General features: G+C 43.0%; 1 protein-coding gene across 14 annotated transcripts in view; it reads left to right on the forward strand.

The window, feature by feature from the left end:
* Nucleotides 1-26,052, forward strand: part of scrib (scribble planar cell polarity protein) — a 50,725-nt gene that overhangs the window by 3,046 nt on the left and 21,627 nt on the right. For 11 of the 14 annotated variants that reach the window (XM_088401561.1, XM_088401554.1, XM_088401548.1 and 8 more), the window contains exons 2-22: nt 11,798-11,915; nt 12,876-12,954; nt 13,942-14,031; nt 14,330-14,386; nt 14,806-14,869; nt 14,976-15,050; nt 15,387-15,531; nt 15,879-15,997; nt 16,083-16,282; nt 16,353-16,519; nt 16,739-16,866; nt 17,034-17,159; nt 17,238-17,417; nt 17,609-17,965; nt 19,402-19,464; nt 21,031-21,120; nt 21,195-21,272; nt 22,234-22,569; nt 23,546-23,626; nt 24,968-25,207; nt 25,308-25,328. In XM_088401561.1, the coding sequence (XP_088257687.1) occupies nt 11,798-11,915; nt 12,876-12,954; nt 13,942-14,031; nt 14,330-14,386; nt 14,806-14,869; nt 14,976-15,050; nt 15,387-15,531; nt 15,879-15,997; nt 16,083-16,282; nt 16,353-16,519; nt 16,739-16,866; nt 17,034-17,159; nt 17,238-17,417; nt 17,609-17,965; nt 19,402-19,464; nt 21,031-21,120; nt 21,195-21,272; nt 22,234-22,569; nt 23,546-23,626; nt 24,968-25,207; nt 25,308-25,328 (2,814 nt within the window). The remainder of the gene's footprint in view (nt 1-11,797; nt 11,916-12,875; nt 12,955-13,941; nt 14,032-14,329; nt 14,387-14,805; nt 14,870-14,975; nt 15,051-15,386; nt 15,532-15,878; nt 15,998-16,082; nt 16,283-16,352; nt 16,520-16,738; nt 16,867-17,033; nt 17,160-17,237; nt 17,418-17,608; nt 17,966-19,401; nt 19,465-21,030; nt 21,121-21,194; nt 21,273-22,233; nt 22,570-23,545; nt 23,627-24,967; nt 25,208-25,307; nt 25,329-26,052) is intronic. The other 3 variants (XM_088401549.1, XM_088401562.1, XM_088401551.1) reach the window with 2 other exon arrangements.

Genomic DNA, 26,052 nt, shown 5'->3' on the forward strand with positions numbered 1-26,052 from the left:
GGAGGAAGTGATCTAGAAACTGAGCTACATTGATCTTCTTGTCCTTTGGGGAGCTAGCGGTCGGATCATCCAGCCATAAGTTGATTACTCTTTTCAAATTAAAGCTGCCAGACGAGAGCTGCCAAAATTAGTGGATTAATCGAATAATCAACTCCTCTTTTAATAAATCATTTACAGCCATTGTTTAACTTCATTGTCACACTTTGATGCGGACATGCTTTAAACAGTTGCTGTTCCTACTGATCACTTTTTAACTAGCCGCGCTGATTTAAAGTTGCATAACAATTGGGGATCAGAAATTTGGCCCGATCGCAACAGTTTCTTCTGATCGGAATCGATGGAATTTTGAAAAGCTAGAGAAGTACACAGAGATTTCCGAAAATAAGAAAAACAGTGGTTCTTAACCTTGTTTCCATCTTGGCAAACTGGCGTTATTATCAAAGCTAAAAAGTTTCTGATACTGGATTTTTTTTCACCCTCGCAACATTCCGTATCCACGGTTTGGTGCTAATGCAATGTTTCGTTGTCCGACTAAATTTGACAAAGCCACAGATGAAATAAAACCCAAAAGCAATGCAAACAAAATGTGGAATCCATTTCCTGGCGACGCAGCCAGCCACCCATCCTTGCAGCCATCTGTCCTCCCCAGGCTCTCGCCCAGTAGCCAGCGACAAAGGTAAACACGGAAGCAAAGCTCCGGTGAATAATTAATGCCTGTGGCGGTGGCGACGGCAGCTGTTCTTGACGGAGGAGAGTCAAGGAGAATGTGTCATGGCGGCGCGCTCGGCTGCGGGCGTCGAGCGCACACAAACGCACCTTGTGGCGAACTCGCTCAAATATCTTATCAATTTGCTTATTTTACAGCCTGCCCCTTCCCGAGTCACCTGTGCTTCAGGCAAATATTTGGAGTGAGTCAAGAAATGTGAGTGAGATGTATTAATTAGCTGGGATGCTCTAGGTCCTTGTTTTGCATACGCAAAGGCCGGTTTGCTAGCGAGAATCAGGAACCTGATGTGACTGTACCGAAAGTGCGTTTCTTGTACGTCGTACTTACGCGTTGACAATAAAGCACCTGTTGGCAGTGTTTAGCGGTGGATCAGACTCCGTGATACCTCCGTCTTGCATAAATTAGCCGCTAGCTTGCGCTCAGGTGCTCCATATAGGCTGGCGTAAAAGATGTAAATGACTGCACACTGATGCTGACAGCCTTGGCACGGTTGCCGTTACTACTGATCACTTTTGAACCATTTAAGGCCTAAAAGCATCAAACGCTAGTCAATGAAGCCCTACGTTCTGTTTTTTTCCAAGTTTCTCTTCGCGACACACCTAATTCAAATAAACAGGATCATTATGGAGCTCCCTGATGAGCTAATAATAAAAAAGAACAGGATATATTGTGAATATTTCTTAACTCCGATCTTTTCCATGTTGTGATTGGGTCCAAATTTGGTTCCCTTGATCAGAATCTGGACATCTGTAAGCATCAGTCGGCAGACCATCGACTTGCCTTGTTTCGTTGACCTCGTTCATCTCCATTTTCCCTCAGGCTCAGTGCTAAACGTCTTTAAATTAAAATACTATCAAACCTGTTGGTTGTTAGTTTGTCAAATATGTTAAGTAGATCCCAAAGTCAAACACGTATTGGCTCCCCGAAGCGCACACTTTGCAAGCCGTGGAACCTTACGCTACACGCCATTTGCGGCGGGTCAAGTGGAGCTGTCAGCGTCCAGGGTTTGGCCGCGTTGATTTGTTGACTTGCGAGTTTCTTGTGTTGAGTCCTTTTGTGTCGGGAGCGTCCCCGGCGACAGGAAGCGGGAATAATCGAGCCGCCCGTGGAATGCCCTGTTTTTGTGCAGTGGTTTTGCCGCTAGATTGATGCAAAACGGTGGGGCAAAAGAACATGTTTTTTTAAAATGAAGAAAAAAAAAAAAGGACCCCAAGTCCTCATGATGCCACTTCCGATAAGAAACTTAAAGCGCCATGTTCGTTTGTATCCTTCAGCCTCAGGGCTCCAGAGGGATGAGAACAAAGCAGAGTAGTGCTTGAATCTTCTTCCTTGAGTGCTTCTTGCACACCAGCTGCTGAGTCAGCGACATCACTGCGTTTTATAACCCTGTAGGTAATGGATATTTGCTCACAAACAGTGCAGCAACACATGTAGACAGACACTCATGTAATGCAGGGTAAAAAGTTAGCTACTGACAAATTTAGGTTCTTATTTCTGTCTGTGTAACATGGTCTCCTGTTGGCACACACAACGGAAAGTTATTATTTTCTTAGGCCTTAAATTTACAAGATATTATGTATTTTTTTTGTACCGGGAATGAAAATGTAGCTAGCATGGTGAAAATATAGCCATCACACACATTCAGATTTTTACTGATGCCATCATTGATCATTATTCGCAAAAGTAACCCCCAATTTTGGATTTTGGGTAATCGGTCTGCTTTCACGGAGGACTGTTGAGAAACCGAAATACCGAGAATTTGGACAGATGGAGAATCCGGCAGTGGATAATATGATAATCAGTTGGTTGTCGATTAATTGTCGTGCCTCTAAAATAAATTTCCACCCCGATCGAAAATGTGTCCAAAAATTACGCGTTTACTTCAGTTATATCATATCCCAAGCAGTGCTAGCCAGTGAATTTTGGGCGTCTATCATTTTTGAAATTCCTTAAACACAAAAGATGTTTCCGAGGAACATGGCGGGGCGCTCAGAGTGTACTCCGACCCCCCAAAAAGCCATTCCGAAGAATAATCATAAACACGGCAACTCCCGGAGCGCCTGTATTGTTTCCCAGTGTAATTAGCTCAGCGTGCTCGTGTTTGCACCGCAGCACTTGACACAGGCATGCCTGGAATCTCCAGGAGTTTGTCCTGCACTTCCCCCGCCCACTCCACCTCTCGCACACTTGAACTTAGCCGTGATTGCGCAGTCCCCCATTGGCCAACACAAACATACACACACATCGAAGCACGTGTTGCACACATGGCACTCCGGCGCAATTTGAAACATAATATCCCTTCAACGCAAGCTTGTTCGAGGTTTTAATTAAGTTAGCCATTGTTCTTCGGGGACGCAAACGGGATCATGAGGACAATTTGCAGATAGCGCTTTTTTTTGTTTATGTTTTGGGAGTGATTAGTGTGGGAAGGATTCGCTTCTCAGGATGTCCACGGAGAACAATTTCAAGTCTATCATGAACCTGTAAGGACGGGACCGGATCTCGCGAGGTCAAAACATCGTAAAACTACTTAATTCTGCGGACATTTTATTGGATTTTGCCAGCGTTTAGCGCAGCATCTCACACAGTGGTGTCAAACGTGCGGCCCGAGGGCCAGATCGGGCCTTTAAGGAGCTATATTCCGGCCCGCAAGATGATCTTTTGAAGCATTTAAAAATACGAATAGACTGAGCCCGTTAGCATGCTAATCATTCTTATTTTTACAAACCAGATGAGCACTGCAATTTACAGTCAGAAGTGACCAGTGCTGCACTAATGTGAATTTGCTTGCAGATCGCTTCAGTGACAGAAAGTGGCGGTCACATTAGCATTAGCACCTAGCTTTGTCATGCTACTGCTCAGCGCGGGTAAAATCCTTTAATCTCCCCAAAAAAGAATCACAATGGACGGGTTTCGCCATCTGGGCCATTACGGGACATTCAGCTTTGGTCTGTTATATTGGAAAAAAAACCCAAAACATTTTCTTTATTTAAAGCTGAGTAGTTAGCATACAGCGTTTCCGTATCATGACTTCTTCTTTGTGAGTTTTCAACTTTTGTCTTGCATGTCATTACGTGGGTGCCACCCAGTGTCCAAAGTGAGACACTATTTTTCTTTGCACTTCACTTAGCTCCTTGAAAATAAATTGTATAATCCCATGTTGCCATTGGGGTAATTTCCTTCCACTAGATATTTGCGGTTGATTGTATTCATTTAGTTATTTGTGTATTTACTTATTTTTAATTCAGCTTTTCACGTGTCCGACTATCCGAAATATTTTTTTCAAGAACGAATGGGGAAAAAAAATCACAGATCATCAAATTCATTTCATGTCATTTAAGGGGGAAAAAAAATTGACTTCAATTATTGGTTATTGGCCTCCTTGACTACCAAATAATAGATATCAGATTCGGTCCTGAGCAAATTCTATCAGTCTATCTCAAATCAAGAGATTGATTGATTATGAAAAGACTAATATCATTTCACAACAAATAGTAACATACCCTGGAAAGGATTGCGCAAGATCAAGGATTTCTATTCGGAACCGTGCCGAGCTGAAGCGCAACGCCGGCTGGAAAGGCGCCTTGAGATAAGAGACTCTTAACTCTGGACACACAATGGAAAGATTGTGGGATATGTAAATAAGACGCCCGTGGAAGGCGACCATTCACTGGCATTTACTGGAAACGATGATTCAGTGATGTGTACGCCGCTGCCTAAACAATGAGGCCATTGTGTCAAAGCCGCTTGTGCGCACGCAAAAATACACAAGTGAGGAATTTGTATTTTGGGTGCCGGCTTCAAGCGTGCACGCCGACCAAAACACGAATGATGCTTTTGAACTTTGGCACGGCGTTGGAAAATTTGATCCCAGTGGCTTGTATGTACGGGAGTCGGGTGAAGTTCCATGGGATGACTTTTGGAAATATTCTAAAATAAAACTTTCCATGGAAATTTACTGGGAATTGAGGAAAATTGAGTGGAAAGATAATCGTTCAGCTATGAAGAAAACAAAAAAAGTGATAGACGTCATTACAAAATAGATCGCTTGTCTTATTTAGAAGTCATCTATTTAAAAAAAAGAAATGAATCATTCGATTTATTACTTTTGCAGATCTTTAATATGAGTAAACCATAGTATCACAACAATATCTACATTTTATAATGGCTAGCTTGCATGGCTAACACTAGCATTACACGCACATTATTTTCACATCATTATGCATTTCATATTTATCGCTGAGCGTCCACAACTTTGAGCGGATTTTATCACCAATCTTTTCGCCTATATTTGAACATAAACGCAGCCAATTAGATTTCGAGGCCGAGATCCGATGATGGGAACTCCCGTGTAGGCACACTCAGCGCGTCCCTTGGGCGCCTCCTCTAAAAGTAGTCAATCGTCCACAATCGATCGTCTTGCATAAGAGGTCCGATTTCCCGAGTCAGGTGAAACACGGCCTGCTGTCAGGTGGACGGGGGCGGGGGGGCGGCAGGCCTGCGGCGGGGCAAAGTTCAAAACCCTTCCAGCTGCTTTGAATGTCGTTTGCTTAGCAAATCTGCAGCCCGACTGATATTTTTTGGGATGCGGTGTTCCAAAAGTGGCGCTGCCAGGTTCTCCACCACAGCTGTTTGTATTTAGTTACCAAAGCAACGATTATACCCCCGATACGGCAATATCGGCGGATTAACTGGTCTATTTATAGCACAATGGTTAGGAATCACTTTGCAGTGTCAGCAAACATAACCAGGAGCGATTATGGTATCAATCTATACTGTCCACCGCATATACAGTATTTGTCAAGCCCCTCTTGTTTGTCGAAATTGATCAAATATATTTCGTTCGGTTCAGCTGTAAACGTTCCTGAAATTTCCTATTTTTTTTTCCAGAAAAACTGGGTAAAATGGATTTATGAACTTCTCCTTCTGGTCTTGTACGTGTTGGTTTTCTTTAACCATGTGTACTTGAGCCAACTAAGTAGCCTCTTAAGCTCACAATGCCACCGCCACCTGTTCACTCTCAATCTTCCTCGGACAGCAACGCGTCACAGGCTTTACATTTACATCTTGTACTTGGTGTGCCCATCACAGATCTGCAGCTGCCGGGTTAGCGGGACAATCTGTGATGCTGCTCCTAGATTGTATCATTTTCTTGGACCTTTTTATTCTGGCTTTACTGATGGTTTAACGCAGTTGTTCTCGAGGATTTCTTTTAGTGACTTTGTGTCAAAATTGGTTCACTTACTGGTCAGTATCAAGGTCTAATTCACCCTTAAAGACTTGGACCTTTGCCGAGTCAAGTCATTTGTCAATTTCCTGGTACTACTGCCGAAAGCAAGATCTAAAAGAGTTGATGCTTTAAACACACTTGTTCTCTCTGGACTTGAGGGTTTGTGGCAGAGACTTTGTACCAAAGGTGTCGGTTTCAAGCTTTTATGACCATGAAGAAAGACCCCTCAGACTCGGACTTTTGTTCCCAGAGGTACCGATCACTTTAGCACTAGAGGATTTCTCTCAGGGAATGATGTAAAAAGGCGTGGTTTGTCAGTGGTCTGGTCATACTGCCAAAAAAAGCGAGACTTGGACTGCGCTCTCTGGACATACCAATGGTTTTACACAGTTGTCTTCTTAGTACTTAAGAATGTCTTTCTGTACCTAAGTTGTCTAGTCACTGGTCAGTGTGAAGAAAAAACGAAAAACCAAAAGACTTGAACCTTTGTCTCTGGATTCATCGAGTTACTTGACGTCAGGTCTTCGAGAAGCTTCTTATGGAACAGCATCAAAGGAGTCCAATTGTTGGTGAATTTCCACCATCCTAAAGATCCTAAAGACTCTGTGTTCTGTAATATCTGGTCAATACCAGATACTGTGGTTCAAGGACTGGCTCTTTGCTTTTACCGCCCTGGGGGTCCAGAGCTTTAAGCAGTGGATTGCGTGGCTTCAGCGGAACCTTCTCGCTGTGTGGCCCGTCAGGGTGACTGCAGTCGGATGAAGACAGCTGCGGTTCAAAGTGCCACTTAAATGAAACGCAAACACTTGTTTTGCAAATGGCCACCCAAAGGCACTGTTTTGACTCGTGTCTCTCTGTCATCTTCATACGTGCGTATACAGCCGACAGTATGTATCATGGACTGGAGGTTTAAGTTCACCTGAGCTTATTGGTCAGTGACCGAAGCCACCGTGGGACTCTGGTCTTCATTAATGATCCACCTCTCAACGACTTCCCTTGGTTATCAGCCGCCATATCTCTATTTGCTGCTTTCAAGTGCTCAATCGCTCCATTTTTAGTCCTCCCTTCAGTCCACCGTGCCCTTTCAGACAATGGACGAATCTCTTGGACAGGCCCAGGCGGGGGAAGGGGACTGGTCAGCGAGGGGGATCGACAGTCTTCTCTGGGTTGGCTTTTGTCCCTTGGTCATAAGAAAATGGAGGGAACTCGGAGAGGAGGAGCGAAAGGAGGGGTTAGTGTGCAGAACTACAATTTGATTGTGTGAATGCTGAAGAGCAGAAATTCAGAAATCCTCCATTTTTTTCACACTACTCCTTCCATGTATCTCACCCAGGTTAAGCCATTGTAACTTGAAAAAGTTTAGGACAGACATAGGAACACATTTCCGCAGTTCCACATTCAACTGAATGAAAATTGCAATGTTTACGTCAAAAACAATCGAAGCTATATTTCACAACGAGTGATGTTCTGCTCACCACGTTTTGAAACTAATTCGGGCAATGGTTTGAGCATTGTTTTCCTAAATTAAAATAATTCGTCTTAATTATATTAAACACAAAATATAATCAATTTTCACGAAGGGTGACAGAAATCAGAATCATTACTGTTGAAAGGTAAGTTTGAAAAGTGATCAGTAGGAACGGCAACTTTCTCAAGACTGTCAGCATTAAAGCATGACAATTAATTGTGGGATGTGTGCCAATTAAGTTAAACGACTGCTCGGTTACTCACATGGTTATTGATTACCTCGCTGAATTATTAGTGATTATTTAATTTCGACAGCTCGATTTGAGAGCTGCCTTTCACATTCTTAAGTTTCCAGAACTTCACCCAAAAATGATCAGCCAAGCGTCACGCTCTATATTTTAACAATGAACTCCCCGGCATTTGGCAAGTGGGATTTCCACCTCATGTCCTGCAACCACTACACTAAAACTATTTTCGGCCCGCTCTGTTTTGTTAATTGCCTGTCTGGGGTCACTCGTGAATGAGACAAGTCTGCAGTAATGAGGGTCCACTCCGACCAAGTTATCCAGTCAGCCGTATCCCCATGAGGAGTCTCGTCCTTTTTCAAGACGCATGTGCACCCGCCCCCCCTCCTCCTTCTGCTACCGCATTGTTGATTTCCTTGTTCGTCGCTAGGCTGCGTCGTAGTATTGGATGAGCACAATGGGAGGGGCGAGCACAATGCTAGGATTTGCCACAAGATTTATAACGCTTGCGCTACGTGTGAATTAGAATCAGGCTTCCGCGGGAAGTGAAGTATGCGGATAAAAAAACAAATACGGGGGAGGGAGGGGGGGCATTTTGATTGACCAGGATCACGAGGGCTATTTTTTTTTTTTCTTAAGGCTTCTGGACATAACTGCCTTGGATAGTTGGCCACTCTGACAGCAGTTTGGCTAATCGTCATGACATTGACGTTCCAGAACGTTGAAGAGAGCATACTGTCCAGCAGTAGCACACGTTCTCCTTCCCGGATAGCCGATTTCAAACCGATGCATTTGGGAGCCTTTTGACAAACATTCCACTGTGCGAATTTACAGTTCCCTCGCCGACGTTCCGAGTCTAGTCCGCGTTCATACGCGCGCGCGGCGCCAAGTGCCGCGCTTCCCGCTCGGCCAAAAAAAAAACCTTGAGAATTTGTAAACTTTGCTGAGTGTTGATGTGAAGACCTACAGCGCAGATAGATCTCCTGTGAAATGCATAACAGGCATGTTGGATTCAGTTTTGACTATCAAAGTGAAATATTAATAGTTTAAACTTGTGTGTACCTTTTTTTTTTTTTTTTTTTATGGTATACATCGGGTTGAAATATTTTTTCTGCCAAGTAACTCCTAAACAGAGAAAAACATTTTTGGGGTGTGTTATGCCATGTTCTAATTTTATCCAGCACTAAAAAACAATTAGCAAAACTTGCTGCTTAATGTTCTAATTAATTTGCTCTTATATTTAACTTCCATACCATGATTATATTTCCTCAAATTATGGCTGATGGTTGAAAACCTTTAATTTTTTTTGTTACAGTATTCTAATAATCGAAACTCCACCCTACCCTCTGCTTGACACCTTCACCTCTTTTGAGTCCTCTTCTTGTACGTCCTCTTCACCTTCGGCATTATAAAACCTCTGCAGCTCGCACCGATGTGCCGCCTCACTCAGCAAATGGTCCCGTTGGAGGCTTCAAGTGAGCCCGAGGGATCTCCTGTGGCTCTGTTGGCAACCCGCTAAATCCCACCACTAACTTTTATGTTCCGCCTGACCCACTGACCCGGGAAAATAATAATAATAATAATTAAAATGCCACGTTGTTTTAGTTGGATGCAGGAGAAGTTTTTTTTCTTTTGGCCAAGCTTCGTATTTACTTCCTAAACCCCCAAAGTGTTTCATTCACAGTGAATGGCCATCTTTGTGTGCATGAGTTCTCATAATAGTATTAAAGCCCTTAATGACGCATGGATGATACCAAGAGGAATGCACTGATGCAAAGCTTTTTTTTTTACCCCAGGTTTATTTTATTAGTTGATTGGTTTAGTCCGGTTGGTGCCGGAAAACTGAAATTCATTCGGGCTCAATGCTATACAAAACAAAAAAACAACAACTTATGTGTAACCAAGATTTTCATTAAAATGGCATCTGTTTGCATTTTTTGTTAGCATGCTTTTTGAAACAGAAGTTGTTGTTTTTTTATATATATATATAAATAAGAAAAACACGGGTCAAAATGAATCCAAAATGAAAGCCAAGAATATTAACAAATGTAACACAAATATACATTAGGTATTGCCTTTGTCACCATGTGAGTAGTTTTACAGTCCAAAAAAAAACAAAGTTTTTGGATCATACACATTTTGGATATGTTTGGGTGACTAAATAGCCGCGGTCGAAGTGAGCCGGGGACATTTTTGTTGTCCCTTGCAAACGAACGTAACTAGAGACTTAAAACTGGCCAAATTCATCAATTTTTGATGTCGGTAGTTGTCAAATCCGGCCTCCCACGTCCTGTTTCCGCAGCTCCATCCCGCCTCAGGTGCTTTACCTTCAGCCTCCCATCCTTTTCCCGCCCGACTGTTGATTGGGAAACGTAGCCACAACGGCATTTTAGAGCAGGAAGTGTCCATCACCAAGAAGCTCGCCAGTCCCCTCCTTCATCTTGTACACAAATCCTGCTTGTGAAAGAAACATTTTTTTTGTGTGGTCTTATCAGACTCAAACACATGTTTGGATCCCTCACAACATCTCATTACATTTAGAATAACAATCAGTTCGCAAAAGAAAAATCTGTTGACGTCGTACGCACCGATAATTTCCGGTCGAATTGGAATTAGCATCCAGACTCAAGTGCCAGTTTTCCAAGAGCGCTGCTTCGGTGTTTAGAGATGGCAAACAGTGGGTCCTCTGTGGACGCCGCTCTACCAGGTTTGATAGAGGGGCTTCATTATGACACAAGGCCCGGTTGTGCAATGGAGCTGTGCGTCCAAAAAGCAGACGACACACAGATGGCGCAGCGTGGCTGCTGCCGGTGGAATGAAGCATGTCAAAACACTTGGCGCTGCTGCTTTCCTCCCCTCAAAAGCCTGTTTTGTTTGCCTAGCTTAGCCAGGAACAGTTTTTTAAAGAGTATTACAATCTCTTTTTTAAAGATATGTTTACAAGTTTTGATGAGCTCTAAAAGTGACAAAAAAACAAAGTAAAACCACTTTTAAGGACTCAAATATACATTTAACACCAAAATATACAAACCAAACCTAGAAAGTCAGCTAGCTTAAAGCTAACATATATTTAAAATTGTACATTGGCATAGATGTTAATTATAAAGTTTCAAACAACTGCTACTGACAGTCATGTTTCTTTCTTTAATCCTTATTGTTTTGACTCAAAAAATTTGCTAGTTTAAAGCAAACATATGACATTAATTATTAACTTACAAAAATCTGCTACCTTAATGCTAACATGATACGAAAGACCGCAGATGACCCAACAGAAATTTGCGTAAAAGTTAAATCTCAAAAAGTGCTATTGATAGCCACATTTTGTTTTATTTTTTTTTAAGGTCTGCTAGCTTAATACTAACATGATATGAAATATTGGCGTAGCTATTAATTAGTAATTTACAAAACTCTGCTAGCGTAATGCTAACATGATATAAAAGACTGTAGATGCTCCCACAGAAATATCCATGGATGTTAAAAATACATTTTCAAACAACTGCTACAGACAGGGCACGTTTCTCTTTATAATCTTTTTTGTTTTGACTCACAAAAGTCCGCTTGCTTAATGCTAACATGATTTAAAAGATTGGCATAGCTATACATAATACATGTACAAACGACTGCAATTAATATGAATATTTTTTTATATATTTTACTATCCATATTATTTTGAATCACAAACATTTGATAGCTAAATGCTAACATGATACAAACGTCAGGAGATGGACCAACAGAAAATTGGCAGAGTCATGCATGTTTTTCTTTGCAACTTGGGAAAGTTTGGACTAGAAAAATGATTAAAATGAACACATGTAATATTTTTTACAAAATTGTTGTCAAATGGTGTGAAGTATGTCAGTGTTTGTGCAATGTAAACACCCTTCAAAAATGTTGGCTTTAAAATACTTAGTGTAAAGTGCCAAGATCGAAAGTTTGAATTGCCTCGTTTAACAATCGAGGCCTCTCCTGTTCTGCAGTTGGGAGCTCAGCGGTGAGAGGAATGAACAGGAAATGACCCGAGATGCACACTGTACATCCTGAACAATACGATTTTTTTTTCCCCTTTTTCTTTATTGTTCTTGTGGCCCGAACTCCAATGTGTGACTTCCTGCATGTCGTCCTTTGCAGCCTTTCTTCCGACTACTGAACCTCCGGAAGCTGGGCCTGAGCGACAATGAGATCCAGAGACTACCCCCCGAAGTGGCCAACTTCATGCAGCTGGTGGAGCTGGACATATCCAGAAATGGTACGGTCGGATTTCTTTGCTGCTGCTCTTTAAGAAGGGAAAATATCAAGCTATAATATACTGTAGAAAAAGAAACGGTAACGCAATTTAATAGAATGTACACAATTCAACAGGTCTTGAAAATTATGCAAGGCAGTGTGGCGGTAATATTTTTGACTATTCATTGCATTTGTTCCTATAATATCACGAGTTATTGATAATTGTGCCCCACAACATTGCGGGGGGCTAACGCTATGTTTTTAGAATTTAGCTTACATTTGAACATATTTGCGTGTGGGCAAACATGTTTGAAAATATTCGCGAATGTATTTGAAAATATGTTGAAAAGTAATACTTGTTTGAACATGCTAATTGCAAAATAGCATTTTTTCCATTAATGCTATTGGTTATGTTCATCAGCGCCCCATAGCATTATGGGAAAAAAATGCTATGATTTTAGCATCTAACGTAAAAGTACGTTCGAACATATTTGCAAATATGTCCAAAAGAGAATTTGTTCCCATAATGCTGTAGGGTGTTGATGAACATACCCCAAAGCATTATGGGGGGAAAAAAATGCTGTTTTTAGCAATTAGCAAACAAGTACGTCTGAACAAATTTGCAAATATGCTCAAATGTATTTGCTAATACGTAGATATTTGAAAATATTTTTGAATGTACTTTCGTTCAAGTATGTTTGCCAGTCAAAACACTGTTCTGCAGCCCCACGTTTCCGTAATTTTCCTTATTTAAAAAAAAAGCGCAAAATCTTTTGGTTGCAGTCTTTAACATATGAATCAAGGGATTTTTCGTGAGGAAAGCTACCTCTGTAGCATCAGCACATTGGAGCGTCTCCGACTTTTGCCTCTTCCCGTGACATCCCGCGCCAGGCCATCTGTTTGCGCTTAGTAACCACTTCAAACGCTGGACTCCACGGGGCCCTCATAACATATCTGCTTCTGCTCTTCCGTCCTTGCGCAGACATTCCCGAGATCCCCGAGAGCATTAAGTTTTGCCGGGCCTTGGAGATCGCCGACTTCAGCGGAAACCCCCTCTCCAGGTAAGGCCAGCGGAACGGCGCAACGGAATCAACCCGTCAGTGATGTTTACTCGCCGTGACTTTTATGCGTCTACGTGTCCAAAGGCACGCGATGCGCTCGATACTAAGTATGTTACGGCGCTGCTTTTAAGTTCTTTCCGCCACACAGGAAATCCTGTGTGCAATAATTGAACGGGAGAGCCTGACGGTAAGCGGCGCATTAACGCCACAATACGCACATAAACGGACTGCATTAAAGCTCAAAGTGACTTTTACGGCTTGTATGCAAAATCATTGGATTGCCGGCCTATTGGTCAACGTGCATTTCGGCTGAAATTTTTTGCTTTCAAAATGAATCCGTCCTAATTTAAAACGATTTGGGATTGACAGATTATTCGTCGGCGGTATTCGGCATTTGAGTGGCTTTTTGAAAAAAAAATCTGTCGAAATTAAATCTTATTGAACCTATTAGTAGTAGATTCTACTGACTCTGCTTTCCTATTTTTAAGTAAATAAAAAAAAGAAAGCAACATTTGAACATTTGTAATCTTAAATTTACGATATTGTAGAAAACGGTAGCTACCGGTATTTCCTTTTTTTCTGACAGATCGCTTGCTATGAATTGAATTAGCATCTGTATCATTCACAAGCATATATTCTTTATCTTCTGCTTTTCTTTTTCTAAACAATAACCCGATCTGTGGAGCCTCGCTAGTTTGAACACAGTATGTGAGGCGTTTTCACCAAATCAGTCACATGTATTTAAAAATGAAAATTGAGATATTGATCTATTCTAATTCTGAACATAATTGCCTACAAAATTACATCGTTTTCATGGAGGTAGCTGAAATGTTGACAACGCTACAGCATATGCCCCATATAGTATATATAACAGTGGCTGTTTTTGTGAAAATGTTTCATTTATTTATTGATGTCATTGCTACATATTTGATGATGTACTTTTCAATACCGATGGTAATATTTTGCCGCCCCTCCCTTGTGCCGCAGATTGCCGGACGGTTTCACTCAGCTGCGCGCGCTGGCTCACTTGGCGCTCAACGAGGTGTCGTTGCAAACTCTGCCCGGCGACATCGGAAAGTATGCGCGCGCTCGTTCACGGGTGCTTTTATTTGGCCGCCACGCCCTCTGTCCCTACAGGCTATTCACCTTCTGCCTTTTGACCCCACCCCCATAATCCCGTGCACAGAGCAAATGAAAACAAAATATGCTAGCATAAGATCCCCGAAGCTAACTTTACATAGCATCTAGTCGGCCTGGGCTGGTTTTTCCCCTCCATTGATTTAGATTATTGCAGGGGGGGGCAAACAGATGGAGGAAGCCCAGCCGCCCTCCTCGCCAGGCTGCCATCTGACTAACCCACCTCTCTTCCTCGCAGTCTGGCCAACCTGGTGACGCTGGAGCTGAGGGAGAACCTGCTCAAGTGTCTGCCCACGTAGGTGTCGCCCTTTAGCTCTTGCGGGGGGTGGGCGTGCATTTGTTTGCAAAGGCCACGTTTGATGTTTAAATGGGGTGCATGGGCTTCTTAGATGAGGTATAAAATATTTACATGTAGATGTAATCTACTAATAACGCCCTGGCACGAAAGTAAGATTTTACGCGATCACATGACCGTATGCTCAGAAAATAGAGCAGTTTGTCATGTTCTTTATTTTCAAAGCCAGGCCTTTAATTGCCTTTGACTTCATCCTTATAAATGTGTCTGTCTGTCAACTTTTAGAGGAGGTTTTGCAGACTCTGGAAACGCCACACACCTTGCCTACTTCCAGCGCATTAGAAATATGCTACGTCATCGTTTGCAAATGCACTCTGTCGCTTCCACGAGCGCTCAATTTATAACGCCTCGTTTCTCAGGTCGCTGTCCTTCCTGGTGAAACTGGAACAGCTGGACCTAGGTAGCAACGAACTGGAATTGTTGGTAATTAACCACACACGTAACTTGGAGCTCATGCAAAATACCTGAAGACTTTTCAAACACTGAGCAAAAACATTTTTTTGCCCCCTGCATTTTCACAACTTTCTAGCCGGACACGCTCGGCGCGCTGCCCAACCTGAGGGAGCTTTGGCTGGACCGAAACCAGCTGACCTCGTTACCGCCGGTGAGTTTTATGTTTGGAGTGGTTCTGGGTGGGATACAACAATAAAACAAAGAGAATTACAACGTAGCATTTCAGTCTGCTAGCTTAATGCTAATGCTGAATAGAATCTGTGTTCCAGCACAATAACTCTTTAAGTAGAGATTAAACACAAATGGAGCGGCAACACACATGGACTGATAATATACCAAGTCACTTTCATATATTCTTTATCCTCTGCAAAAAATACTATGATTAATGATGCACCGATGCGTAGAAATTCCGTAAACCTGATGTTTTGGGTAGTTTTGCAACTCTAGTCCCGAGTAAACAAGCCATTTTCTTTTGGGGTGTTTTCAGGAGCTCGGCAACCTCCGAAGACTGGTATGTCTGGATGTGTCCGAAAATCGACTGGAGGAGCTTCCCCCCGAGCTGGGCGGCCTCCTGGCCCTCACCGACCTGCTGCTCACGCAAAACCTGCTGGAGGTGGTTCCGGACAGCATAGGTAGCGAAAAACCGCTTGCTCAAAACGAAATCGTCTAAATGCAGGCCTGCGAATAAACAATTAATAGACGTGATGAGGGACTTGCTTGTTTTTTTGGACACGTTTATTGATTTGAATAATTTCAGTTTCAGTTTCCGCGCATGTGTTTTAAGTAGTCCACACTGCCACCTGCTGTTAAAGCGTGCGTATTACCGATCATTTCTAGTAATGCACCAGGATCATATTACGTAATGCCCCCCCCCCCCCATAAGTAAACCCAAAAGTTTTCTTTCTAATAATCTTTTCCATCCTCTTGGTATGAGCACAAGAATCGGAGGTAGTCTGTTATTTTTTTTTCTCCTCACCAGGTTGTCTCAAGCAACTATCCATCCTCAAGGTGGACCAAAACAGACTAACTCACTTGACTGACTCCATCGGAGAGTGTGAAAACCTGACCGAGCTGGTCCTGACGGAGAACCTCCTCCAGGTATCGCCGCTAACGCGCTTCACGCCGACGGGATGAGCACGATTTTTGTACTTTACCGACGAATTGGTCCCCGTTCCATCCAAAGACGCTTCCTCGCTCGCTGGGCAAGCTGAAGAAGCTGACCAACTTGAATGTGGACCGCAACCGCCTGAGCGCCGTACCCAAGGAGCTGGGCGGCTGCTCCTGCCTCAACGTGCTCTCGCTGCGGGACAACCGGCTGGCCAAGCTGCCCGGCGAGCTGGCCGACGCCACCGAGCTTCACGTGCTGGACGTCGCCGGGAACAGGTGAAAAAGGATCACGCCGCGGGATCACGGAGGACTTCCGCCTGACTCTTTTGTTCTTTGCTTCTCCAAGATTGCAAAACTTGCCTTTTGCCTTGACAAACCTCAACCTGAAGGCCATGTGGCTGGCGGAGAACCAGTCGCAGCCCATGCTCAAGTTCCAAACCGAAGACGACGAACGCACGGGGGAGAAAGTGTTGACCTGCTACTTGCTGCCTCAGCAGCCTTCGCCGAGCCTTGGTGAGAAGGAAACGCGTCTCATGAAAATGTCTTGCTTTTTTTTTTTTTTAAATAGATTACATTGTCAAGACCTCAAAATAAACCATACCGACTAATGCTATATATTCTTATTATTATTTCAAAGGGGGAAGCAAGAGTCACCCGATTTTTCAAATCAGTCACATCCTTTCTTGTCGAGGCTCTAACTGCGCTGGCCGCATTCCGCGCTCTTGTCCGCAGAGAACCTGCTGCAGAACAGCGTGGACGACAGCTGGACGGACAGCAACCTGAACAGAGTGTCGGTCATTCAGTTCCAGGAAGAGGCCAAGGCTGAGGAGGACGACGACGAGGCTGCCGCCGAGCGCAGGGTGAGCCAACGGGAACGACGTAACGTCGCCAATGCGGCGATGCTGGTTTTTAACTCGTTCGCTGCCATAGACGGTAAAAGACGTCAACAGTCAATTTCGGCTGCGGTGGCAGTGAACGAGCTAGGCAAAAGCGGCTTTCTTTATTGACAAGGAACTGTGTTTTCCAGGGCCTTCAGCGACGAGCCACACCTCATCCCAGTGAGCTAAAGGTCATGAAAAAAGTGATAGAGGACCGACGGAACGAAGTTCTCACATCCGGGCCCGAAGGGGAAGATCAATCCTGCGACGCGCAGGTAAAGGTTAAACCCTTATCGAGCGACATCTCAGCCGAAGCCCGTTTGGTTTCTTGGACTGATGCGTCGGGGTTCCAGGAGAAACGGCTCAGCGACCTTTCCAATCAGAGCCACGACTCGCAGGACAGCACGCTGTCGGCCGCCTCCCACGAGGAAAGGCGAGACGGCGCCCCGCCCTCCCAAAAAGAGGACCTGGTGGACGGGCACTCCAATCACGAGGAGGACGACCTGGATGAGATGGAGGTGGAGTACATTGAGGTGATTATGGCCATGTTCTTCAAGTTAAATTGCACACAGATTCCAACCTGATTTTCCTGGAGGTGCCATCAACTCGTACAGTACCAACCCGTGTTTAGAATACTGTCAAGTGCCTCATGAGGCTTCATTTTCCCATCGCTAGATTCATCTGTCTGTGAACTCCGAAACCCGAATTCGCTTTTCCCCCCCAGCCCACCGTGCGCTTCGCCGAGGAGCCCGTCATTCGCAGGAGGGACGAGGACGACGCGGAGGAAGACGGCGAGAGGAGCGACGAAGACGACGAGGACAGGCCGCCCTTCCCCGCCGAGAGGCAGCGGCTCATCCGGAAGGACACGCCGCACTACAAGAAGCACTTCAAGATCACCAAGCTGCCTAACCCCGAGATCGTGGCGGCCCTGCTGCAGGGCTTCAACCCCGACGGCCTCCAGGACGAGCGGGACGGGCCCAAGGAGGAGGACGAGGGCGTCGCCGTGCCTCGTTTGCGTCCCGGGTTTGAGACGCCGGAGCTGGACGACAGCCGATACCACGTCGGCTCCAGTCAGGTCAAGGTAGGATGACATCATTGTTGTTGTTCACTTTGTTTTTGATTTGTGTATGTGCGTGTTCCACGGTGGGTCAAATAAGACCAAATGTGCAACGTCCTCGCCCGTCCCATGAAGCTCATCAGCCTAGGCCAAATATTTTGCGCTGCCACGTCACTGATGCCCCTTCAGCTACCACTAAACTTTTTGCTGTAGTTTAGCGGCCATCGCTTCCAAATAATGGCGCCCTTTCACACGCTTTCTTTGTTATGTGCGTTGTGTGTCTCGATCCCAATCAACACATATGAGCAACAGTTTGTTTCTGAGGCTGACGCTTTCATCCAAATGATGATCAATCAGAATGTGTGCGTGTTCATCTGTGTGTGTGCATCTCAGACCAACGAGAACATCTCCAAGGGAGTTTGAAATGTGTACTGTCTCCTCACTAAGGTTTTTTTTTCTTGGTTGGAAATTCAGCATTGAAATTTTAATTTCTTGATTTTTATTTATTTAGTTGTTTTTTTTGGTATTGCCACAGGAATTAAGCATAGACCAGTTCTCCACATGGGCGGTCTTTATTTAGCATTTTGAAGATCTTATGGGCTGATAAATCAATTCATGAATGTGTTACCTCAGGGAACTATTTATTTAAATTTTAACATTAATGTATAAGTGGTTCTGTTGATCCTGAACACACTCTTTCGACTGCACATTCTTTTTTTTTTGTTGTTGAAATTTTTTACGAATTAAAGATAAGTGAAAATTTAGCATTTCAGTTTATATTGTTTTTTTTTTCTTTGTTCGCATAAAAACATATCGGTTTATCTCTTTTTATCGTTACCAAATTGTATTTTTGTCAAGTTGAGAACACAGTTTAGGAAAGGGGAAGTGAATTTGGAAAATGCAATTTCTTCTTGTGCTAGATATGCCTTTTGCGCTGAAAGATATAGACAAGTAGTGCTTTGCCGCCATCTTGTGGAGGAGTCAAGTCATTACTTAAATCCGGAGAATAGCGAGGAAAAAGGCCATAATCTAATCAACGCTTTAATCGGCTGGTTTTAAAATTGGTTCATCATATTCCTTACAATCCACGTTTTCGTCTCATCTACCACCTGTAACCGACAGTTATAGATGTCAAGAATCCAATTTTGCTGGGCGTTAATATTAAACGCCTTTTCTCAGTTGTATCCGAATGGAACTTTCATTTGGTTGAATTTTCTCGGGCTTTTCTTGTCCGCTTTTGCTTTTTCTTGGTCTCTCCATCTCTGCCGCTGTTGACTTTCGGTGGCTGGGGCGGTGCAAGCGTGCTTCAGCTTCCAAGTGGACACGCTCTGGAAAGTGTCACCTCGGCTCTCTTGTTTTCCAAGTTTCGGAGCGAGCGCCGGCCTTTTATTTTATTTTATTTTTTGCGGGAGGGGGCCAAACTAATCCGCATGCTTGTCGCTGATTCCTGTCCCTAACAGGGGGTGTCATTTGATCAAGTCAATAATCTGCTGATTGAACCTGCTCGAATTGAGGAGGAAGAGGTCTGTACCTTCGCTCTCCTGTCTTTTGTCTTGACTCCTTTGCTCAAAAACCGCCTGAAGGTCCGAGATGTAACCCGAGCCGATCGCTAGCTAGAGAACCCCTAACCCAACATCCAGTGAGCTTGGCAGAACCTGAATGCGGGTTTTTATTTTTTTTTTCATCATTGCCGTCGTATTACTAGTTCAGAAATATTGAAACACCCCCCCCAAAAAAAAACATTTTTCTCGATTCCCAGCTTCATGTTCTGCCATCTCCTGCCGTCTTCCTGCTTCTTTGCTTTTTTTTCTGGCTTGCATTCCTGCGCAATCGGGCGACCTGGTCGAGGTGACGGCATACATCATTGGGTGGGGGGAGGGGGGGGGCAGAAAAGCAACCCCCCCGGATGAATGCATTATCTCCCCTCTCTTGAATTGAATAATGATGATGTGAAATTGTGTCTTATTGTTCTGCCTTTGGGATTTGTGGATTTTTTTTTTTTGAACGCCGCAGCATGGTTCTTTTAAGACTTTTGATTTAGTTGTAGAATACATTTGTATTTTTTTCCCCTCATCTTTATGTCCTTATTTATGCATGGCTTGTGAACATACATGATTTGGTTTCATATGTGTTGTATATTCAAAAAAAGTATATTGATCTTTTGGGGAGACATTTTCGAATGCGCTAGAATCATTCGCGGTGAACTTAAGTTATGAAACTATTATTTGAAGTTTCATTTATTTATTTAAAAAATATGCATGAAGGCATATCCATGCAAGACAAAGATGATGAAATTCAAACAGCCTCCATTCCACAAAAATCTTTTTTTTCCAGGTTTTTCTTGTCGGTTTATTTGTAAAATATTTGCGCATGAAGAGATATCAACGGAAAACAACGATAATGAAACAAATATCATCGCTTTCTCATAAAATGGTCTTTTTGTTTCAGATTTTTACTTTTGAAGTCAAACATATGAATGAAAGTAGTCAATTGCTCAGCCTTTCCTCATTCAAGTTTTCTTCATAATTATATATTGTGTTTTATACATATAGATTAGATATATCCATGGACAGGTATAATTTTTTCATATTAGTCGACTGATTAATCATAATTTTATTTTGTCAAATATCGCAATCGGCATGAGCCTGGAAAAAAAAATCCATTTTGCTCAGGCCCTTGATGCAGGCGCAAAGACCGAAATGTTTCAATGGAGTGTCGTAATAGGTTTTCATTAAATAAGACAATTTTATGATATTTATGATTTTATTTATATTTATGATATATTTTTATGTGAGAATGCAACTAATATAAATAACTGGCAATGTGGGTGTGGCCAGAGAGTGATAAGGGCTGACCGTTTCCACCCTTAGCCCCGCCCCTGCCTTGCCTGCTTTTACCGTTCAACATGTAACAAAAAGTAGCAAACAATTAAAATATTTTCAAAATAAGTGTGATTATAGTGCATTTTCAGCACATTCTGAAACTTTTCCCCCCAAGACCGATTGCCCCCAACTTTTAAGTGAATATTGCTCACATTTTGGAAGCAATTTGAGGCTGCGTGTTTCTGACCGGGCCTCCTGGCTTCGCAGCACACCTTGACCATCCTGCGGCAAACGGGCGGCCTGGGCATCAGCATCGCCGGCGGGAAAGGCTCCACGCCGTACAAGGGCGACGATGAGGTGGGACCCCACCGGGCGGGACACGCCAGAAGGTACCGATGACGTGTTTAACCTTGCTTGCTCTTTGATTGTAGGGGATCTTCATCTCCAGAGTTTCTGAGGAAGGTCCTGCGGCCAGAGCAGGAGTCAAAGTGGGAGACAAGCTGCTGGAGGTACGAGTACTGTTGCGCGTTTTACAACCCTGAAAAAAATAATCAGCTTTGTAAGAAAATAAGTAACACATGTACATCGGAAAAAAACAAAACAAGTACCGTAATTTCTGGAGTATACTGTAAACCACACCGGATTATAAGGTGCACCTTCAATGAATGGATTATTTGAAAAGGATTTTCATATCAGTATTTATTAGTACTTGGTAGGTACTAATGTCATTGATTACTTGATTACTTAACCTACATGAATTGATTACTTAAGGTACTTAAGTGTCACTATAATGAACTACTTAAGTAATTAAGTACTGTAGTAATCAATGGCATGAGCTTAATAAATACAAAAACAATACTATAAAATAAGATAATCCAAGTGGCTTGCCAGATAAGTAAAGGAAAATTACGCACAGACTATATATATGTTGTGTATGAAATAAATAATAAACAAATACATATAATAAAATGATTGCATATACTGTATATACGAAATAATGACATTGCATTGGGTAAATGGATTATTTAACATGTTAAGTACCTTACATAAAAAGTAATTGATTACCTTAGGGGGTTGATTGCGAAGGCAATCAATTACTTTTGATAATCAGGCATTAAATAAATTACTTTAGTTACTTAGTAAATGATTACTTACTTAGTAAATGGTTATTTTAGGTAATGAAATGCTTCTAAGCCCTTAAGTACATTAAAGTAGCACTCACTCAATCAATTACTTTAGTAATTACTAATACTTTTTAGGTGCTTAAGTAATTGGTTATTTTATGACGCAACTTGAAGTAATCTATTACTGTAGTACTTAATTACCCAGAGTAATCAATTACCTTAGGTCTTAATATAGTACCAGGAATATTTAGTCCCTTCTTCAACACTTGATTTTTTTATTTTTTAAGGCCCATTATGTGTCAGAGTTTCCAACAGGCCTCGAAGTGAACTTTTCGTCCGCTTTCAGGTGAACGGCGTGGACCTCCACGAGGCCGAGCACCACACGGCCGTGGAGGCCCTGCGCAGCTCCGGCGCCGCCGTCTCCATGACGGTGCTTCGCGAGCGCATGGTGGAGCCGGAGAACGCCGTCACCACCACGCCGCTCAGGCCCGAGGACGACTACTTCCCGCGGGAAAGGCGGAGCAGCACCGGGCTGGCCTTCGGCGCCGAGGGCGGACACCTTCCCGGGGCCGGGTCGGGACCGCTGCAGCGCCTTTCCGCCTGCCTGCTTCGCAACGACAGGGGGTTGGGCTTCAGCATCGCCGGCGGCAAGGGCTCCACGCCGTACCGTACTGGGGACACGGTGAGAATGTTTTTTTTTTTTGTTTTTTGCTTGATCTGGAAACAAATGAACAAAAATTGGCACTATTTTATGTTCTTTCCTTCCAATTCGACTGTATTATCACTCAATAATAGTTCTATTTTTATTTAAACTTTTTGGGTTTTTATTTTTGCTTGCACAACTTTTTTTTTTTTCTTTCGGGGGGGGTAACTTGTGTCACATTTGGGAGTTTTAGGGGTATTTTTTTAAATCTGTAACTCCTTTGGAGGCTTTTGGGTAAAATATTTTAACTACTTCACCAGTTTTTATGCTTGCTTTACCTTTGCTTCTTTGACAGTTTTATTATATCAATAAAGAAAACTAGAGCGGAGTGAAACCTTTAAAAAACGTCAAATTTTAACATACTGCCCCCTAGTGCTTCGGAGGTTACGCACAAGTCAGCACAAGGTCAGGGATGGGCAAAGTTTTGCGCTTAAAGGCTACATTCCACCAATTTCTTACTTCTAATGATCTCATTATGGAAATGTATAAATCAGTCAATTTCACATATTTTTAAACAAGTAGATAATATGCTGCTTATGTTTCATAGCCCACTAAACCACTAAAAAAAAAAAGTGTTTCCCATTACCGTCCGCCATTGAGCCGCTCCATTTCTGGCGGTGGCGCTACGCCGCCGTCGCCAGGGAGACGAAGATATGAATAGCGAGCCCCGGACACATGATAGCTTCAGCATAAGTAGACGGGGTAGTCGAGGTGTATATTGGGGCCGACCAGTCTTCAAAATCCAGCCAGACAGAGACAGCTTTTGGCATTTTAGGCTGTAAGTCCAAATATTTTTGGAGATGTCTGACTGTGAACTTTGCTCACGCTTGTGTTGACACACTTTGTTTTTCGCTCGGGCCACACCACGAGTTTCACTTGGGTTTCATCATATTTGATTTTGGTTTCACCTATGTAATCTACCGTGGCAGGAATAAAGAAGTTGCTCTGCTTTTAGGGGATCTACATCTCTCGCATCGCAGAGGGGGGAGCGGCCCACCGTGACAGCACGCTACGAGTCGGCGACCGGGTCATCTCCGTGAGTAGTTTACGCCCCATCGCGGCGGATTTCATCAGACTTTCGCCAGAATAGCCAAACGACACTTTAAGGGGCTTTATGGTAGTTCTATTTTTTTTTTTTATATATTTGAATCTTCAGCATATTTGCTTTATTTTTACCCTAACCAATTTTTTGTGATTTAGGGCAGCTCCTGAAGTAAACAACAGTGTTTTTTTTTTTTCAATTTACATACTTTTTCATGTCCACCAACACTACACTTGAGCACCCCCTGTCCTCGCTTATCTCCTCCCTTCTTTCTGCAGTTGCTTTTTTCCTTTTTGCTTTTTTTCCCCCACCGTTTGGCCGCATGCTCATAGTTGCCTTATGTGTGGTCGGTGGCGGGCGCGGTGTCGGTGGCGTCAGCCGACGGTAAGCGGCGATACTGTCGGGCCAGCGCTGACCTCTGCTTGTCTCACGAAAGCTTATCGGGCTCTAATGAATTGAATATACTTGAACGAGCGCCGCTTGCCTTTGTTGACTTAAAAGCAAAAAAATTGCAGTCAATGCTGGACTTGTGTTTTTAAATGAATAAAGGCAAGTGGCAAGCGAGTAAAATATGTGCATAATTGAGCGGAATTATCCTGCTTGCTTGCTGTCTACTTGCTTTTCCTCTTAGCCTTATTTCTAAACAATTGAATAAAATAATAAAATGAATGAATAATAATAATAAAATGAATGAATAAAATATGTCAATACAGAACCTTTAAATGGAAATACAGCAGTTTGAAAGCCAATACTGATCATTTGTCAAAATGCCGACTATTGTCGCAACTGAAACTCAGTCTGTCTCCGGCTAGCTTAATGCTAACGTAGCAGAAAAACAGAATACCGAAAGAGCAGCAGAATAACATGAATTCCAGTATTCTGTCATTTACTCTTTGCTTCCAATTTAAGTGCGTTATCACTCAACAACTTTCTATTTTTTTCTGTTAACAAATGAAACTCAGATGCAAGCTGTTACTTGATCGAACCTTAGCGAGCTAAATGCTAAAATAGCGGAAAAGGACACCACAAAACAGAAGGAACGGCAGAATAACTGGATTTCCAGTGTTGAATATTTTATTCTTTTATTCCTATGAAATAGTATTCTTCAATTCCAATGTAAACGCATTATAACAGAACAGCATTTCTATTTTTTCAAACCAAAGTCAGTTGTAAGCTGATTCTTGGTCTATCCCTAACTAGCTTAATGCTAACATAACTACAAAATAATTTATTCTTTGCTACCAGTTGAACTGTGTGGTCACTCTACAACATTCCTCCTTAATAAAACAAACAAACAAAAAGCCAAACTGCGCTTGTTTGTCACTGTAAATCCAGATCAATGGTGTAGACATGACAGAGGCCAGACATGACCAGGCAGTAGCGCTCCTTACCGGCACCTCCCCCACTATCGACCTCCTGGTGGAGCGAGACCCCAACGCCCCGCGCTCGCCGGGCCTGTCCCGGCAGCGGGCCCACTCCCCGCCGCCCCCGGAGCCGTCCGACTCGCCCGACCAGGACGAAGAGGGCCTGCAGGGAAACCACCTGGGCCGCATGGAGGATGAGTACCCCATCGAGGTAAGGGGCGGGGACACCTAGAAACTGGATCTTGCAGTACTGATTAGCTGCTTAATATATCATTTTTTTTTTCCATTTGGCGATACTTGCTGCTGTCCAGTTTGAAAGTGGATGGTGCATGGTATGAAAATGAATCGTGTAATGGTTGTAGAGTAAATCAGTGTTCCCGAAACAGTTTTTCCAGTTTCATCTACTTGATCGTTTCTACAAAAAAATATGGAAAATGATGCTGTCAGGTGGAAACCCAGATATGGTCTTTTTTTTTTTTCCAGAATATGAACCAGTTCGGTATACAGCTCTGTCCCCATGTCATTTTTATATTAGTATTTGTAATTTATTAAAAATCTCTCTCTAAATTCTCTTGTTGTAAAACGCGGCCTTTTGTTTACCTCTCAGGGGCAGTGCGGCATTACGTCCCCTCGAGATTGGGGGACGGGGGTTTATTGGGATAGTGTGTTCTTGTTAATGAGCAATAGTATATCATAATAATAATTCCAACTTGAAGAACGTGCTTTAGCTACACAAGATTTTTTTTTTTTGTTTTAATTTACCATAATGGCATGATTTGGAAAACCAGAGAATTCCACCTGACAGTGACCAAACACAGGCTGAATTAGGTTGGGAACCACTCGAGTAAACATTGAAACAACTATTGCTGTTTAATCATTAAAAACTCCTAAAGCAGGGTACACACATACCAATTTTCATTGTTTCGGCTAATTTCTAAACTGTGTGCTTACTTCTCCAACAGCATGTGAAGCCATCAAATGCACAAGAGTATCTGATGTAGTACCAAGCCTGACCTGAAAGAGGCAGTATGGTGCCACAAGGCAAGAAATGAGTAG

Source organism: Hippichthys cyanospilos, chromosome 19 (genome assembly GCF_059441005.1).
Source record: "Hippichthys cyanospilos isolate Australia breed blue-spotted pipefish chromosome 19, RoL_Hcya_1.0, whole genome shotgun sequence".
NCBI lineage: Eukaryota > Metazoa > Chordata > Actinopteri > Syngnathiformes > Syngnathidae > Hippichthys > Hippichthys cyanospilos.